The following is a 16,438-nucleotide window of genomic DNA, read 5'->3' on the forward strand; positions in this document are numbered from 1 at the left end:
TGACATTTATTCCTTCCCTTATATGATACAGTGTAGGGGAAAAAAATCACCACCCGCGCTGGCAGAGAGGCCGTCCCCGTTTCCCATCGACGTGTCCCCCCCTGGCTTCACTTGGTATATCCCCTGTTTCAAAAAAAAAAAAAAAAAAGCAGCCGAGAAGCGGAAAGAGGAGGAGGAGGAGGAGCAGGAGGGGCGGAGCCAGGGGCGAGCCACGTGACGCAGGGCTCCGCCGCCATTTTGTTCTGCGGCGGCTGGGTATTTAGAGCCAGCGGCGGGCGCAGCGGAGGACCGTCCGCGCAGGACCGCCGTCGTGTCGACACCCCCGCCGTCGCCCCCCCCGCCATCTTGCTTCGTTCCCAGGCGGCGCAGCGAGGGCTGAGGAGAAGCCGAAGTAGAAGCCGAAGCCGCGCCCCCCCCCACCCCCCGCTCAGCTGCCCGACCTTCGCAGCAGCAGCCGCCGTCTCCCTCCTCTTCCTCGCCCCTCACCCGGTTCCGCCATGAGTACTGCTCCGGCCGGCCCCGAGTACTCCTCCTTCTTCGCCGTCATGGGCGCCTCGGCCGCCATGATCTTCAGCGGTGAGGCACCGGGAGCACCGCCGGGGGGGGCAAGGGGGGGAAGGGAGGAAACCTCTTGGGGGGGGTCTGTTGCCATGGGGACGGCGCCCCCCGCCCCTCCCTCTCTCCTTCCCTCCCCCCTCCCTCTCTCTCTTCCCCCCCCTCCAGCCCAGGCCTGCCCTTACACGACCCACCAGCTCTTTGAATTGGGGAGGGTCTCCAAAGGAGGGCGGGGGTGGGGTCGTGTGGACGGGATACCCCGTGGGGAGGGTATCCCTTTGGGAAAGCGCAGAGAGGGTGGCTGGGCTGATGAGCGGAGCCTCTTTTTTTCCCCCTCGCCCTTCGAGGGCGGGTGGCAGCCTGCCAGGCTGGGGAAGATGGGAGCTGGAGTCCGCTGCCCCGCTGGGAAAGACTGCTTTGATCTTTATATATATATGTATGTATGTATATGTGTATATGTATATGTATATATGTGTATATATATGTGTGTGTGTATATATATATATATATATATATAGAGAGAGAGAGAGAGAGAGACTCCCGTCTTCCTCTCTCTCTCTCCCCCCCAATAAAGAGTCGGGAATGCCACCCCCGTCCTGGTGGCGGTGAGGTTGGCGCATTGGGAAGGGCAGCGGTGGCGGGCAAGGCTGGCGATGTCGTCTCCTCTGGCTGCTGCCTGGAAGCCCCACCCTGCTGGAAGGATCCAGTAGATTATTCCCCCCCACCCTTCCCTGGCTTGGGAAGCCCCCCACCCCTCCCCGCAGATCCCCTGGGAAATTGGGTGCCTTGGGCTTGGAGGGCGATGTGTGTATGGGTGGGTGCCCTTAATGTTGATCTCTTTTAAGCATCTTTTCCCTCCAGTGCCGCCCTGCCAGCAGCATCTGTGTTACATCTGCCTGCTTTTCTCCAGTGTAAAAAGAGGAAGGGGGGGGTCTGTCTTTTGTGCCAGCCTGCTCCCCCTTCCCCCACCCCATCATTTAAAAGCGGCCGACTGGCCTCTTCTGGCTCAAGTGGCTGCAGAGATGTTCCTGCCCAGGTAAAGGGTGGAACCCCAGTCTGGCTGGAGCCAGACAAGGCCTGCCTGCTGCTTCTCTTATGCCAACCTTCCTGTTTTGGTCTGGGGGGGGGCTGCTTTGGGGAGGGTCCTTTGCTCTTATCCAGGGAGGTGGAAGGAGCAGATAGGCAGGTTGCTTGGGAAAGGCAAATGGGGGTGATGTCATAACACCAGCTGAAGGAGGAACCCTGAACCGGCCATATGACTGTGGGGAGGAGAGAAAGAGGGAGCTTTAGAGGCCTCTGCTGCTTCCCCACATGCGTGAATTCTGCTAAGCTTGCAATGCACCTCCTGACCCTCTGGAGCATTACTGTCCCGTGCAGGGTCGCCTGGCTTTCTGTGATCTTTGGAAGGCTGCGAGAGTTCAGTGAGGCTTGAGAAACTGGTTTCCAAATGAAGGAGGAGCTGTAAAGAATAGAATTTTCCTTTCGGTATCTCCTTCCTTCATTGTGAAGGCTGGCTTCTCAGAACTGATACAGCCCAAAGTAGGCCAGGCTTGTGAGATCTATCCCTACTCCACAAGAATGGTCTGTAACTGAAGCTTGCAGATCTTGGAAGAATACTGTGAAATTCAGTCTTGATTTTGTGGCTGCTTGATGAAAGAAGAGTCCGAAGTGGCTGATTTCATGAAACTAATGGCCTTGCTGCTGCAGCCTCACTTGATTCTATGTTTAGGCTCACTTCACTGTACAGAACTGGGGCTCATGCAGAATTAGGACCTGGAGACACATCTCTGACCCTTATCTTTTTAGGGTGATAGGAATGGTGCAGATGTTGGTGCACAACTTGTAAATTTCCTTGAAGCCTGATTAAAATAAGCCTTTCCAGTCTTGTCAACATCCAGATGTGTTAGGATAACTGTTACAATTGCCTGCCATGTTATAACACTGATTGGTGGATACTGTTTTAGATTATTGCTTCAGGTTAAAAAAAACAAACTCTGGCAGCTGGCTTCACCTACCCTGTTAAGCCAGTTTAACCTTGGCTTTATTAAACCAGAATTGGCTGTGTTGATATACAGCACCATGCTAAGCTCAAACCACATTATGCCAGTTTGTCAGTATTAATAATACAAAATTCAAACAGTTTCCTTAAAATGAATACGCTTATATTTACAAACATGGCAATCTTAGAATAAACAGCCAAGTTTCTAAAAAATGATTATGTAATTCTGAAATATACTTGTCCCTGAGATATGATTGTAGAACTTGTGGCTTTTTCATTCTGAAGGTACTGTACAAATTGTGCCTTACTTGTCAATTTCTTTTTTGGGTTAAATTTTAAATAAAATTCAATTGATAGCGTCTGGGGAGAATCTCTTTCCCTGAAAAGCTTAATGTGCACAAGAATCATCCTTGAATATCATTTTTTATTTCTCTTTCCTCTGTTAGGGGTGTTGTGAGGATAAATTAGTTGTGAGAGTGGCTAGCCTGAGGCATCCCTGTGTTCGTTGTGACTGAATGGAAATGAGAGCTGCCCTCATTGAAGCCAAGGCAGTCTTTTGTGTTGGCCGTAGCTGTTCAAACCAGCATAATTGATTTTCTTGTAGGGGTTGAAAAAGGAATGAGCAAGGGTGGAAAAAAAGGCAAGCTTTAAGCTATTTATGCCATGCAACTTCTTTGAGCCCCTTTGCTGCCTTTTTCATGCAACTTAATACCTAACAGAAATACTTTTGCAAAGCAGTAAAACGTCAGGTTGACCTTTGCAGTTTATGGATCGTCTTTAATGAGTTGATAGTAGCAGCTTGCATCCTTGAACTGAAACCATTGGCCCTGCCCCAAGGCAAGAGGCTACTCATACTGATACCACTTCTAAAGACTAGAACGGTGTTTCTCAACCTTGACAATTTTAAGGCATGTGGACTTCAACTCCCAGAATTCCACAGCCAGCATTGCTGGCTGCGGAATTCTGGGAGTTGAAGTCCACATGCCTTAAAATTGTCAAGGTTGAGAAACACTGGACTAGAACATCTGTCTACTACTTGGCTCTGGTGCTGCCCCTCCACCCTCAGAAAATCCCCAATGCAGAAATAGCTAAATTCTAAATACCTTTTAATTTTTTTTACCAGCAGAAGGTGGACTCTATCCTCGGAGATAGTTGTATGCATATGATATAAAGCAGGGGTCCCCAACCCCTGGTCCGTGGACCAGTACCAGGCCATGGCATGCCAGCAACTGGTCCGCACAAACAAGCAAAGCCCCATCTGTGGGATGCAGGCAGCACACAAAACCACGCACTCTCCGGTCCATGGAAAAACCTTTCTCCGTGGACCGGTCTCTGGTGCCTAAAAGGTTGGGGATCTCTGATATAAAGCACAATGGAGTTCAGCTAGTCCTCGACTTATAACCACAATTGAGCCAAACATTTCTGTTATGTTAATTGTCAAGTGCATTTTCACCCTTTTTACAACCTTTCTTGCCACCGTTAAGAGAATCGCTGCAGTTAAGTTAGTAACACGGTTGTTAAGTGAATCCAGCTTCCCCATGGAATTTGCTTGCTAGAAGGTTGCAAAAGGGGATCGCACGACCCCGGGATACTGCAGCTGTCATAAATATGAGTCAGTTGCCAAAGCGTCCAAATTTTGATCATGTGACCCTGGGGATGCTGTAACCATCGTAAGTATGAAAAATGGTCATACGTCACTTTTTTCAGCACTATTGTGACTTGGAATAGTCACTAAACGAACTGTGGTAAGTCGAGGACTGCCAGCAGTTTATTGTATCTACTGTTGCAAGCTTTTTCTGATGCAACTTGTGTTGGGCAACTCTTAGTGCTTCCAAGTTGCCTAGTTAGTATTTTCTTCAATGAAATGTTGGATGCTTTGCTTGCAACAGGCCAGAAGCTAATCTGCTTGTGGCAGGCATCCCAATTGGAGAATCCTGAGGTGTGAATAACATAGGTAGGAATGTCATTGAGAGCTGCCATGGAAGGCCATAAGGAAGCGAAAAGGTAACATAGATAGGAATGTCATTGAGTGCTGCCATGGAAGGCCATAAGGAAGAGAAAAGGTGGTTGTCTATTATAGATCATAATGACACATTGAAGACTTAGCTGGCTGCTAGCAGATCCAAGTCTTGTTCCGTGCAAGCAGGCTGGATGCAGAAATGGTGTTGTATAAACACCTTCATCTTGGTTCCATACACCCTAATTGCTGATGATAGTAAACATCTCATAGAAACCATTCTAGTTACCGCTGGTTAATCTTGTGATGGCTAATTGCTTCACTGGTGACCTTCAGGCGATTGACACTGCAGTGGAGATTGATTTCTAACCTCAAGGGATCATGTGATATCTTTTCCCCTTTCGTTAGGTATAGCACGGATGGTCAAATGCCACTGAGTGATGCTCTTATTTAATTTTTCCATGCAACATGGCTAACTAAAATGTTTCTCATTGCAGAAGGAAATGGTGACAAATTTCCAAGGAGTAACATGGCCATATCCCCAACACGTTTCCTATTTTTTGCTACCTATGGTTCTTGCAGTGGCACGACAATTGAAATTATATATCATGTTAGGTCAGGGGCGAAAGTCCACAGGTCTTAAAGTTGCCAAGTTTGAAGGCCCCCGTGCTAAGCCATAGATGGTGTGTTTGGTTTCACCTTTGTTGCATGAACCCAATAAGCATTTTGGTTTACAAATCATGATTTGTGACAGAACCGTATAAAACATTGGCAGTTTTGCAGAGTGGGGAAATTGGGAGTCACAGATTTAATGGGCCCATCTCATATGAACAAGAATGGACTTGGGTCCTTTGGTTTTAGTTGCGATTTGCTTATTTTAGGGCTCATATTAGAATGTTTGTCTCTCTCAAAATAGTGATTGTGTCATCCGCTTTAACAGTTACGATTAAAGTGACTTTCTGCGCAGAAGAGCAGTTTGGAAAGTACATGTGCCTGGGATAATTCACGTGCCCTGGAACCATCTGTTAGCTAGCATGGTGGCTTGTCTTTCTGCTTTAGAGAGTTGGATATTGGGAAAGTAGGTTCTGACCTTGTGATTATCTTGTGATTTATTAGTGCCATTTCTGTATGTGAATTGCCAAAGAAAGCTACTACAGTATTTTCCATTTTGGATCATATGTCAGCTTATCAATAAATTGCCTAGATCTACAAACTATATTAGGCCATCATGTGGTTTACTTCATGGTGATTCTATACCTGTACCTAGCCAGGGAAATGTTATTTTAAAAATTGCATGAATTCAGCCAGCTATGGTTTCATTCCACAAACCTTGTTTAGAAGAATTATGCCTTAAGGGAATGTATGACCCCCAACTGTCTTTCTGGGTTACAAAACTGCCTAGTTTAACTGTAGACTGTCAACCTTTCTTCAGAATGATAACTTAGAAACAGGTAGAAGTGGTGAGATGGTTAATGAAACCTGCTGGATGATTTGTAGCTTATTCATATCAAACTGTTCTCTAAGAATCTTTTGGAATCCAGTGGCTGAGAATGAAACTTAGTAGAACTTATTCTATTGAATACATTCTTATTCAAATAAATGCCTCTGCTGCAGACTATGCTGACATGATTGTTGTTTAGTTCAAAGTACCATTTTGGGGGTGGGGGGTAAAGTAGCTGCCAAGAACTACAACACTATTGATGCTTTTTCCTTTTAGGACTAAGATGTATTTATTAAGCAGCATTCTGTGATCCCAAAAATTATTCTAAAGAGTTTTAAATTGTAATATGTGACAAAAAATATTGTGCTACAAGAAGCAAAAAAAAAAAAATATTCCTGGAAGTATGGGTTGGGTGTTAACTCTTCTCCCCCAATAGCCTGCAGTTCTAGTTAGTATTGTGGAGAGTCTGGGTGGGGTACAAATCACAAAGTGCAGGAATTCTGCATTTTAGCAGATAAAGACTGTCTCTGTAGTTGAGTCAATTGCCTTTTCTCAGATGTGCAATCCTATGCGGGATAATTTGCATCAGAGGGAAATTCAGTCAAGATTTCTTTGACTGAAGGCTGATATTTAGGAATGAAGCTCAAGAAAACAGCTTAAACAAGCATGGCTTAACATCATATGTGAAGCTTATCATTGACTATAAATAGTCACAGCTCTTCTGTTTGAGCGTTCCCACAGAGTTCAGAGGGAGAATTGAAGCAAGGATTCCATTGAATCTTCTGACACCTTAAAATATTTATATATTTAACTTTTTACTCTCTCAGATGTATTAGCTTTGAAGGCATTTTTAAAATAGGATTGCACTACACTGCACTTGATAAAAGAAATTGCTACCCACTATCGCTATAAACAGGAATACGTAGTAACCTAATGGTACTGTTTCTTAATACTCTGTGTATCAGCATAGCTTGCTTATTGCACAACCTGCATGAGTTCCGTTGTCTATGTTTTTCCAATGAATGTCCCACAAACCCGATGGAAATATCGTGGCAGCTTCTGAGCAAGAACACACTGACTAAACTACTGGATCACGGAAAAGAATAATGTATAAACCGTGATTCATTTCATAACTGAAATAAGCCATATTGTCTTAATTTTCATTACTGTTAAGCAGAGTCACTATAATGGCTGAAACTCTTCACATCTTTCTTGCTTGTCAGCCATACTAATGAAACCAGTATTGTTCCAAGATAGCATTGTGCTATATTATTTATTTTTTTTAATGTTACATTTTGTGTAACGACTCGGCTGCTGAGGTTGGGCATATGGCCAAACCATTCTTACGATTTGGCATACGTTCTTTGCTAAAACACAAACTCTGTCTGCACCAACTAAATGTATACCACTATTCAGCCATATATGAAATATTTACCCCAGTTCTTCATCTCTTAACTGGCTACAAATAAAGGCTACTCTATGGGCTTGATGGCATTATAAGGATATACTATATATTTCTGCAAAAATTATTGACTTTTATCACATTCCAGATTCCCATCTTGAACGAATTGGATCCTTAAGATGCTTCCTATTTATATAAGGGAACGGTTGATTTCTGTATTGACACCCCATTTATCATTCCTTGCTAATAGGTTTGCAGAGAAAAAGTTATTAAGGAAATTGGTTTCCTTTCTGTAGCCACAGAAGGAGAGTGGAAAACCATGCCGATGGATGCCTACTGTTATTTTAAAGAGCCAAATGGCAGTTTATTTAGTTAAAACGTTTGTTTGAGTTCAGAATTTGGACCTGATTATCATCAAGGTATTGATAATTGCAAGAAAGTTGGAATAAAAAGTTGAACTATCCTAGTTTTATGAATGAATGGCTCTTTTTGAAAGAATGTTACATATGTTTTCTTTGAGACTAACACAAGTTTGGTTGTGATTTGGAGAGGAGAGACAAAGTTTCAATAAAACGTGATACCAAAAACTTGGAAACTATCAATTTACGAAGAGCTTTAGGTTTAGCTAGCATGAAGTATAAACATTTTTCTTCTTTGGAAAGAAATTGCTACTCCGGATTTGAAATCCTAGATGGAATTGATGGTTTGTCGTTATAATGGAAGATTAGACCAAAATGATTTCAGATCATCGAGATTTATTTTTAAATCACCAATATTTAACAGGAGTGTCATTTTAAAATCTTCATTGCCATGACTACGTCAGCATTTTGATGTTGTGTATTCCTGCTTTATATTACTTTCTGTGGAACTTTTTCGTTCTATTTTTCTTGAGTACAATAGTAAAAATACGAACATCTTAAGCACCAGTTTTCAAATAAACAGTTTACTCCCCTTTCTTAAATTCCTGCTCATCCCAGTTTAGAGAGAGGAACATTTGAAATTCTGCCTTAGCTGGTAGAATAGTATGCAAAGCTAGACCACAGTTGATTTGATCGACAATTACACATGCTGTCTAAAGTAGCACTTCCCAGATTAATATGCAAATTGAAACAGTACAGTACATACAGTATTGTATGGCAACATTTGGGAAAGTATTGTTACTGATTCACCAGTTTCAAAGAATAAAAATAGATATTTATGTAATTTCCCTCTTTAAAAAGAAGGCAGGCTGGTTAGAATTTGAACAGAATGAATAAATGCAGCTAGGGATTGGATATGTGTTGTCCTTTCCTGTGGGGTTGAGGAATCAGGTGTGCGCCTAAGGTAGGGGTCTTCAAACTTGGCCCTTTCATGACTTGTGGACTTCAACTCCCAGAATTCCTCAGCCAGGCACGCTGGCTGAGGAATTCTGGGAGTTGAAGTCCACAAGTCATAAAAGGGCCATGTTTGAAGACCCCTGGCCTAAGGTATCCATTCTTAAAACTGCCTGTGGCTTTTTCATTCACAGTCTGCTTATGTGACAACCTGGCTAGAAATTGCTTTTTTTGCATGCCGCCTTGTACCGTTGAACAAGTACAGGCTTGGCTGTGTCAGGTTTCCTATGAAAGTAAATAGACTTCCCTTTGATACTCTCTCCCTATCCATAGTAGCATTGTTGATAACCCTAGTAAAAGACATTTAAGAGAAATGTTAAGCATGGAGTCTTGTTTTAGGTCCTTTAGCTACTGCTGAACTTGGAGATGCTCATCTCTGAAGTTAGCCTGTGACGGCTCTAACTTGATCTCTGCTGGAATATCACTTACGAAATATACTCTCTAGTGACTTGTCTTAAAGATTTGAGATCTTGCCCCTTTGGACTTCCTGTGAAATTGTGGTTCCCTCCGTCGGATTGCAGCTTTCTGGAGCTAGTTTTCTTTCGTGCTTTGAAAGCGTCGTACGTTATTAATCTTGACCAACTTCCAAAATTGATTTTGGCTCTACCAATTCACCAAGAGGAAGTCTTTATTTATTTTTCTTATGTATTTATTATTCATATTACTCAGCACAGCCACAGGTCTGGCAGGTGGCTACCTAACCCGTGCTGCTTTGCATCTGAAATTGGGAAGTGGAAACTTAAGTTGTGCTGCTATCACGTTTTCATATACAGTATTTGTCAAGTGAATGCTTGAAGGCAGCTAAAAACTTTTGACCTTCTTTGGTCTACTGGTCCCTGCAATTGGCCTTTAGTAGGGGTGGTCAATATGCACTTGCCCTGTCATTAAAAAAATGAATATAAAACTACTCCCTTAGTACCAAGATATGTCTTGGCAGAGTGGTTACAATGCAGCATTTCAGGCTGACACTGCCCACTGCCAGGAGTTCGATCCTGACCGGCTCAAGGTTGACTCGGTCTTCCATCCTTCAGGTCAATAAAAGGAGGACCCAGATTGTTTGGGGACAAGAATGCTGACTCTGTAAACCGCTTAGGGAGGGCCGTAAAGCATTGTGAAGCGGTATAGAAGTCTAAGTGTTATTGCTATCTGACAGCTGAATACTGAGCCCATCTAGCATAGCAGATAATCCTGATCATCCAGATGGATGACTTTCACTATCACTGAGATTTAAATGCAAGTAGCTGATAGACCCATCTCTAGTTCCTCATGCTTAAAGAGGGCTTGGCCACTGTGTGCAGTAGTGTGAATTTGTGATACGGAAGAACATTTCATTCACAGGATAAAAAGGCAAAATCCGCCCAGGCATATTAAAACTTTTACAGCGGTCACATTTTTTTAAAAAAAGAATTCATATTTTGTGTTTATCCCACTGTAATCAACCAAATCTTAGTGGCCAAATAAACAAGTAGATTGTTTCACATGTCTTCAAAAATAGTTTTTAAGAATGTTGTCAAGCCATATAGGTAAGATCTAGAATCAGGTTATGTGAACTGAAACCATTCGGTTCCTCACTACAGTTGTGCAAGGATTTGCAAGCTTCATTAGGACTTAAACGGAATGCTCCTATGTGCTACATATCAAATGTCTTGGACTTCACTTCTTACTGGTTGATGTCCAGAGAGAGGTTTTTAGTTGGAATTAGGGTAGATATATTCCATCTCTTATAAGCTGGGTATAATAATCACCAGTGAAGTTAGATCTCAGTTCCCCAGGATGATGCCCTCAATGTATTTCCTGCAGTGTCCATTGAAAAGGGAGGATGAAGTGGCAGTAACCAACCTCTAGTGCCATTTTTATTTGGAGGAATACTTGGAAGATCTTGTGTGTGCCCGAGTCATCCACAGGAGATGAAAACTCTGACCCCTGCCACCCTTTAAAGTATCTTGTGAAAGACAGACACAGGACATTTTAGTCTCTATACCCAACTATTCGCTTAGCATTTAATCTAAGCAAGGCACCATCAGATGGATATCCCTATGGTAGTTCATCAGGAAGCACCTATCAAAATTATTTCTGTATGCTTGATAAAGATTCAATTAAGCTGGAAATGTAGGTCTTACTTTCAGCTTGGAATTGAAAAGGGGTACAGGTTGAGTTCCATGTGATGCTCCCAGAAACAAGGAGACAGTCTCAACCGTCTTTTGTAGACATGGACCTGGTTGTAGCAATTACACCCGATTTAGTTGAGCAGCTACATAGCCAAGGAAGAACTGGACTAGCGAGTGTATGTCACTTGCTGGGCAAACAGGTAAGAGACCTCTAGCTTGCTTGTTGCAAAGCCTCAGGTGATAGGGCCTGAGACGGCCTGCAGGCTTCGGGGGAAAAAGGCTGTGAATGATCAACCCTGTATTTAGAATTGTCCCTAGCAAATTTCTGTGTGTATTGATTACCTACTGTAACACAGCCTCTACACGTATTGGCACTGCAGCTTCAAGAATTGAAACCATCAAAATGGCTGGGCGTTTGGGACGTTGTAGCATGGACATACCTGGAAAAAAAGAGGGGGCGAAATATCTTTTGGTATTAGCACATCTTTGTGCTTAAACGCTTCTTTAGTATGTGAAAGCAGAAATGAAACACGACCTTGACCAGTGAACCAGTCTGCAAATGCAGTCTCTCAAAAAGAGGCCCACGCAGTGATTTCCCAGCTGTTTCCAGAATAGTTGTATTTAGAAGCAAGTTTGCTTTTCTGATGGGGCTTTGATTTTACAAATGGTAGCCCTGTCCTAGGAAGCTGGAAGGTGTAAACATATTCATGGCTAAGTCGAGGATTAGCTCAGGATTAGAGACATTAATAAAAGCTGAACGACAGAAAAAAGCTGATGGTCTTACAACTTGGCTACTCTCAGCTGGGAGAACTTTGCTCCTTTCTGGGACTGTTTACACAGAAGAGCAGAAGATAACAAGCCAGGTTCCTGCAATACATTTCTAGAAAAGAAACACGACTGGAATCCTGTGCCCCTTTAGCAATTTGTTTATGTCCCTGCTTTCAGTCTGGTTTCGGTAGCACGCAGCCTCGACTATGGAGAAGCTGCAGTATACCTAGTTAGTGTACTAAGAGTGTTGAAGAACCCCAGACAGGACTCTTCCCTCTTCCTCCTTTCTTCTCCCCCTCCCCCAAAGAGGGGGAGTAATAGTTTATTTCTAATTACAAAGATGGTCCTAGCATGCTTTACAAGCAAAATGCCCTGGTGGGGCAGGGTGTCCCGTAGCCTCTCGTGGCAAAGGATTGCAGCTCATTTCTATCATTGTCTTTAGTGAGAACTTAACTGCAAGAAATGGGTGGAGGAGACAAAGTGGCACACAACAAGTCTACCTCTTCAGAGTTTCTTGTTTGTGATTGCCCTATTCCAGCTTCCAAAACTGAAACTGGCATTTTGAGAGCCACAATGAAGGATGGTATTAGATCACCACATTTTTTCTTTAAATGAGCCGTGGTGGCGCAAGGGGTTAGAATGCAGTATTGCAGGCTAACTCTGCTCACTGCCAGGAGTTCGATTCTCACCGGCTTGAGGTCGACTCAGCCTCCCATCCTTCTGAGGTCGGTAAAATGGGGATCCAGATTGGGGGCCATATGCTGACTCTCTAAACTGCTTAGAGAGGGCTGTAAAGCACTGTGAAACGGTACATAAGTCTAATTGCTGTTGCAAAATGTTGTGGATGAGGTTGGGACACACAAGAGCACACTTTGGCTTGTGCTTGGGTAGACTTTGACTCATTGAAGGTGGAGTAAACAAGCTCAGCGAGTTGAGTTGGTTATGTAAGCAGGCAAATTTCTGCCTCTTTCCCACGTGACGACATTGATTTTTCCCTTTTTTGTTTTGAAAAAGATCTCATAACGTATTTTGAAATTACGCTCTTGCTCAGTGAGTGAAGCAGGGGCAGGATCATTTTTGCAGCCCCCACCAGAATTTCTAAAAAAAAGTATAGTAATGTGGTTTCTTGGCTTTTGGGAAATGGGATGTAAGTGCTATGTAAACTATATACTTAATATCATTTCAAAAGAAATTCCTAACTTTGGCCAGGATCAGAAAATTCCAGCTTCACCCTCCCTGTGTGAGAAAAACCTTCCCATGTTGCTCGTTGCAAACTCTTTACCTTTGTAAAACTAAAGGAAAACAGTTGCATCCATGTCACCATCAAATAGTAAAGGAATATTTATCGGACTAAGCTTGGGCGTTATTACATTTGAAGGGGATAAATATGTTCTCCTTAGGATCACCACCTAGCTGCCCATAGTCTTTGATTGAGATGGGTGGTCATAAAAATTGAAGGAAGGAAAGAAGGAACGAAGGAATGAAATTTCAAGCATATATTTGTATATATAAACTAGCTGTACCTGGCCACGCGTTGCTGTGGCTCAGTCTGGTTAAATGGAAAAGAAAGAAAAGAGAAAGCGCACGAATAAGAAAAACAGGTAAAAAAAACGAAATTAAAAACAACGAAAAAAGAAAAAAAATAAACTATACTCATGAAGTGAACGCTATGGTAAACGACACAGCTCAATTCCAACGCAATGTCACACGAAATAATTAAATCAAAATGAAAATAAATCGAAATCTACGAAAATTCAATTTAACAATGCAATCGGAAACATTGAAATGGAATCGTAAAATTGGAAATTTGGAAATCCTAAATGGATCGTAAGTCGGAAACATTGAAATGGAATCGTAAAATCGTAGCGTGTGTTGCTTTTACGTCCAACAGATGGCGCTGTTTTTTAAAAAAAAGCATGTTTTTACCTGTCACAGGTGTGACATCTATATAATAGTAGGTATATAAAAACACACGCGTATTCGAATGCAACATTGTGTCAAAATTTCAAAGCAATCAGTGAAGAACGTTCGGAGATTTAAGATTTTGAACAAACGAACATTTACATTTTTATTTATATAGATGACCTGACATAGTTTAACAAAAGAGACACGATAGAGAAGCTCTTACATGAACAGGTGCCTTAGTGTTTAATTAGAGCAGGGGTCTTCAAACGTGGCCCTTTTATGACTTGTGGAATTCTGGGAGTTGAAGTCCACAAGTCATAAAAGGGCCACGTTTGAAGACCCCTGGATTAGAGGCTTAATTTGTACCTTCATCTGGGCCTTTGCTAGGACTCACCTGTCTCTTTTTCCTCTCTTGCAGCCTTGGGCGCCGCTTACGGCACAGCGAAGAGCGGCACAGGTATTGCTGCCATGTCGGTCATGAGGCCAGAACTGATCATGAAGTCCATCATCCCAGTGGTCATGGCGGGGATCATAGCAATCTATGGCTTGGTCGTGGCGGTCCTGATTGCCAGCTCTCTCGTGCACGACATCTCGCTATTCAAGTAAGTGCCTCGGAGAAGCAGGGCTGCAGAGGTATCTTGCAGGCCGAGGGATCATCTGACTCTCGATGGAAAAAATACTATAATTGTGGTTATAAGCCGAGGACTCCCAGTACAGCATTGGGTGTCGTGTTCTTAAAATTGTGCAAAGTGACAAACAAAGGGTCCATCCCCCCTAGAAAGACTTTTCGTCACCTTTTAGGGTATCATTTGAGACCTGAAGTGTTAGCAGGCCCAGCATTAGGGATCCAAAGCTTGGATTTATTTCCAGAACTGACTTTTGACTTGAGTCTGACTCCGGTCTCTTTTCTTGCTTCTTTCATGCATGAAGCAAAATCCTTTAAAACAAAATAACTGATATCCAATACAACGCTTCAGCTTTTAATTATTCAGAGATGCTTAAGTGAAACATGTTGGTAAACTAATCCTCTTGCTGCTACATTAGACATGCCCAGAAGTTTCCAGGTGTGCTTAAAATGGGCTGAAACACAATCGGCTTTAAATTTTCATGAGTGGCTGTAGTTGACTAGGGGAACCTACTCAATGCCTGTCCCTTCAGGAATAACTGTATAGCTTTCTGTAGCTTTCCGTCTCTTTTCTAGAAGTCAGGAAAAAAATAAGATTAATTAGAAAGGTTGAGGAAAAAACAAACATGGGTGCAAGACCGGATGGTTGGTAGCATCACTGGAGGAAAGCTTAAGAACAGCTTGCCGTGAACTTGAAGGAACAAAATGTTTTATTCCTGACAAATGAGACTTGGCCAATGGTATAAAACTTGCCAGATTTGAATATGAGATAGCAGTAGCACTTAGACTTATATACCGCTTCACAGTGCTTTACAGCCCTCTCTAAGCGGTTTATAGAGTCAGCCTGTTGCCCCCCCCCCCCCAACAATCTGGGTCCTCATTTTATTGGCCTGGGAAGGATGGAAGGCTGAGTCCACCTTGAGCTGGTGAGAATTGAACTGCTGAGAGTTGGCAGAATTTCCTGCAATACTTCATTCTAACCACTGTGCCACGATGGCTCCAGTTGCCATTGTCATTCCCGTTGCCTCGGGAAGAGCCCAGCAGAGGTCCACCCAATACTTGTTTGTTTCACCTTTTTCAACCTCCCTTAGATACAAAGCCATCATGTGGCTCAGTTAGTTCATGACGTACATTCTTTGTAAGCCCAATGGTGGCTTCTTTGACAAACCATTGAGTAGCACTATAGCAACCGTGTTTGTGTACAGAGGTCCAGCTGCAAGTGCACCTGTTCTCCCAGCAGCAAATCCAAAGCAGCAACTAGTTTGCAGAGGAACTAGTGAGTAAATGCAGTGACTTAAGTCAGCAGAGAGTCCTAACATTTATGAGATGTGTCCTGCTGTGACAACCTCCGAAATGTGTTTTGCTTTGTTGTTTGCTCTTTAAGGGGTTTTGAATATTCTGTCAATCTTCCCTGCATCCGCCTATCTTTCATTCTCTGGCTTCTACTGAGCACAGTTACATAGATGTGAGATGCTTTTAATTACCAGCACTCTGCCACAGGAGAGTAAGCATGAGCCCACTCTGCAGGGAGGTTTGAGGCTGGCCTGGGTGAAAGCAACCCAGCTTTTTAGGAAAAGCCGTTCGGAGCTGGATCCTTTTTTTCAACAGGATCTTCTGCGGCTGGACGCTGCTTTCCAAGATCTTGTTGGAGAGCACAGGCCCTGGTGTAGGAAGTTTAAGTTCCAGAGAGGAAGTCAGATTCTTTCACTTCTCCTCCAGAAAACAGTCAGGCTTCCCTGATTGAAGCGGGTTATTTCCAACATGCCGTTCAGCTTGTCTTCCCTTCCCTTACAGGAGCTTCCTTCAGCTGGGCGCTGGACTGAGCGTAGGCCTCAGCGGTTTGGCCGCCGGCTTCGCCATTGGCATTGTGGGTGACGCAGGTGTCCGGGGGACGGCACAGCAGCCGAGGTTATTTGTGGGCATGATCCTGATCTTGATCTTCGCCGAAGTCTTGGGGCTGTACGGCCTCATCGTTGGCCTTATCCTTTCCACAAAAGGGTAATCGCCGCAGAGTGTTGGTGGAAAACAAAAACAAACTTAAGTTCCAGAATTTGGAGGGAGAGGGGGAAGAGAAAAAAAAAAAAAAAGGTCTCTCCAGAAATGTGTACAGTTGTCATCAGTTTGGTAGTTGATCTCTTGTAAATGCGCAATGTATGTGACTTGTCTGTCCTCTGTGTACTTCAAACATGAAAAGCAGGAGGGCCTGCCACAAGCCTTTTCCGCAAGGCCTGGGGGAAGCACCTTTGCCCTTTTCCATCCATCTTTGCCATTAGAGCCCTTTGTGTATAAATATAAACTAGAAAAA

The 16,438-nt window shown here is 43.4% G+C and overlaps 1 protein-coding gene across 1 annotated transcript; it reads left to right on the forward strand.

The window, feature by feature from the left end:
- The first annotated feature begins 429 nt into the window (after positions 1 to 429).
- ATP6V0C (ATPase H+ transporting V0 subunit c) lies at positions 430 to 16,438 on the forward strand. The gene is made up of 3 exons (XM_015821302.1): positions 430 to 576; positions 13,927 to 14,110; positions 15,928 to 16,438. Exons 1-3 carry the CDS (start codon positions 498 to 500, stop codon positions 16,133 to 16,135), a joined length of 471 nt encoding a protein of 156 aa, XP_015676788.1. The 5' UTR covers positions 430 to 497; the 3' UTR covers positions 16,136 to 16,438.

This window comes from Protobothrops mucrosquamatus, unplaced genomic scaffold (assembly GCF_001527695.2).
Source record: "Protobothrops mucrosquamatus isolate PMUCROS unplaced genomic scaffold, P.Mucros_1.0 scaffold1298, whole genome shotgun sequence".
Lineage (NCBI taxonomy): Eukaryota > Metazoa > Chordata > Lepidosauria > Squamata > Viperidae > Protobothrops > Protobothrops mucrosquamatus.